The 2,280-nt window shown below is 38.4% G+C and overlaps 1 protein-coding gene across 1 annotated transcript; it reads right to left on the reverse strand.

Moving 5' to 3' along the window:
* Positions 1–1,199: 1,199 nt before the first annotated feature.
* Positions 1,200–1,878, reverse strand: LOC110107776 (oleosin 16 kDa-like). The gene has a single exon (XM_020838153.2). The coding sequence runs from the start codon at positions 1,806–1,808 to the stop codon at positions 1,392–1,394; it is 417 nt and encodes a 138-aa protein (XP_020693812.1). The 5' UTR covers positions 1,809–1,878; the 3' UTR covers positions 1,200–1,391.
* Positions 1,879–2,280: the final 402 nt, after the last annotated feature.

Raw genomic sequence — 2,280 nt, forward strand, 5'->3', positions numbered from 1 at the left:
TTGGTGGGAAGAAAGTACAATTTTTGTCGTCATATAGCTCAAATAAAAATTGTAAATATGATATCCTATAAATAAGAAAGAAGATGTGATGCAGAAAAAAAAAACTCTTTATACAATTGGTGAAATTATTATGCGCAGTTATTGGATTATCCGGAAAAAAATGAGAGCGCGTCACGTCATCCTGTATACAGCAGTACAGGACATTGATACACACAACAAAAAAATGACGTGATGCGTTCCGTCTCCGGGTGGTAGTACGCTATTTGTCCAAAATAATTAATCCTGAGGTTGATGAACAGTCTTTTAAAAAAAAAAAAAAAAAAAATTGCGGAAAGATAGAAGTCTAAATTGAGATAAGGGTTCTATTGATTTGTATATATATAAGATCTGTCAAAATATGATTTCTTTTAAGTTGAGGAGGATATTGATATAATGTAAAATTTTTAGATTAACCTATTAAAATTTGTACGTACTAATATTTGTTCAACATACATTATTTAGAGCTTTTTTGTGAGTCTTACTTCTTGTGTTTTAAGGCAAATGATTTTTGTACACGATATAATCATCATTTGTAATCTATGAACTGTATTAGTGAAATTATTTCTCCTGGTTAAACCTGAAGGTTTTCCCTCTCTATTACAAATATAGACCAGCTACACCAACAGCTACACCACAGCAACCTCTTACTTCTGCATATTTACCCATATAGTCTTCTTCTTGATGTATATAGATACCTATTTATGTAAACATTTGATTGAGTGAATTTATGTTTCATTTTCTGTTCTCCATTCTCCCCGCTATGGATTTCCAATCCTATATGCAGCTTCTTATCTTGATTTGTCGATTGAGAACTTGGACTATCAATTAAGAGGTCTTAAATTTGATTTTTTTTTTTTTGTATGTACGTGTTGTGTGTATGACCTAAATGTTTAAAAAAAAAAAACTATCAATATAAAGTTTAGCACTCCAAATTGAAAAAATTATTCTGTGCGAACGATGGATGCACGCTAGTCCGGAGACCAACCAAAATACGTCACTTCAGCAGTATCGAACCGCGGTACTGAACAGTACCGAGCCGCAGTACCGAGTGGAAGGTGACATGACGCATTCTGCGGACAAAATTGATATTTTGTTAATTTGTCATGTAATTTTAAGATATGATAAATCTCTCTCTCTCTCTCTCTCTCTCTCTCTCAATCGTTACTCCGAATATTCAACCACATGATAAATATGACTGTTTTATTTTCATACAAAACTAAAACACCACAGTGTAGCACGAGAACGGCTCTTAAAAATCTAGACAAGCACTGCGCTTACGATCCACATAACCGACCAGGTAAAACCCTAGACCCACGGAAAGCAGAAGAAACACGATGAGATTCTACATATATTTAAGACGTGACCTGCTCGATCCGGTGCTGCGCCGATTCCTTATACTCGCGAGCCTTGGACGCGATAGTAGCCTGAGCTTTATCAATCTCGTCGGCGCCGACGGGGCGCTTCCCCGTGACGTACCTATACATCCACGAAAGCAACAAAAGGGCAGCAACGCCGAATACTCCCGATATCAGAAACCCACCAACGATTAGCACGACGGCGATCGTTGCGGGCACGAGCACCGGGCTGAAGATCACAAGAAGCGGCGTCGCCACCGTGAGCACGATCACCGTGCCGGTAAGCGTCAGTCCTGATAAGAGTAGCATTGATCCACCTATAGAAGCAGCCGCGGCCGCCTTTAAGATCTGGTAAGAAATCGGATGCTGGTCCTGTTGACCTCGGCGATCTCCTCCTCGACTGTAATCAGCCATTGGTGTATTGCTTAGGTAATTAATTAGGGATTTGTTGTGCGAGAAGGGGGTTTGAGGGAGATGAGTGATGGATGGTGGATATGAAGGGAGAGGGTGGGTACGCGTGGAAGTGCGCATGCGACGCCAATGCTGGCACGTGTCAGAATGGGAAGCTGGACGGCGGGAAGGCGACGCGTGTTGGGACACGAGTGGAAATTATTTGGACAAATTTTTTAAATGATGTTTCTAAAAAATTATTTTAGTCAAACGAATTAAAACATAATAAATTTAAAAGCTATGCTGGGCGTTGCATGAGCGGTGAGCTGCTGGGAGAGAATCGAGAGATGGTAGCTGAGTCGACTTTTTTTCATATGTAATTTAATTTTAATTTATATATATTTATAAAAAATGGGAATTAAAAAATAAAGAAATTTTAAAAGGAGAACAACAAATAGTTAAGTTAAAGTTTAGTTGAAATTTTTTTAGTTTTAAA

The sequence above is a fragment of the Dendrobium catenatum genome, unplaced genomic scaffold (genome assembly GCF_001605985.2).
Source record: "Dendrobium catenatum unplaced genomic scaffold, ASM160598v2 fragScaff_scaffold_390, whole genome shotgun sequence".
NCBI classification, from domain to species: Eukaryota; Viridiplantae; Streptophyta; class Magnoliopsida; order Asparagales; family Orchidaceae; genus Dendrobium; species Dendrobium catenatum.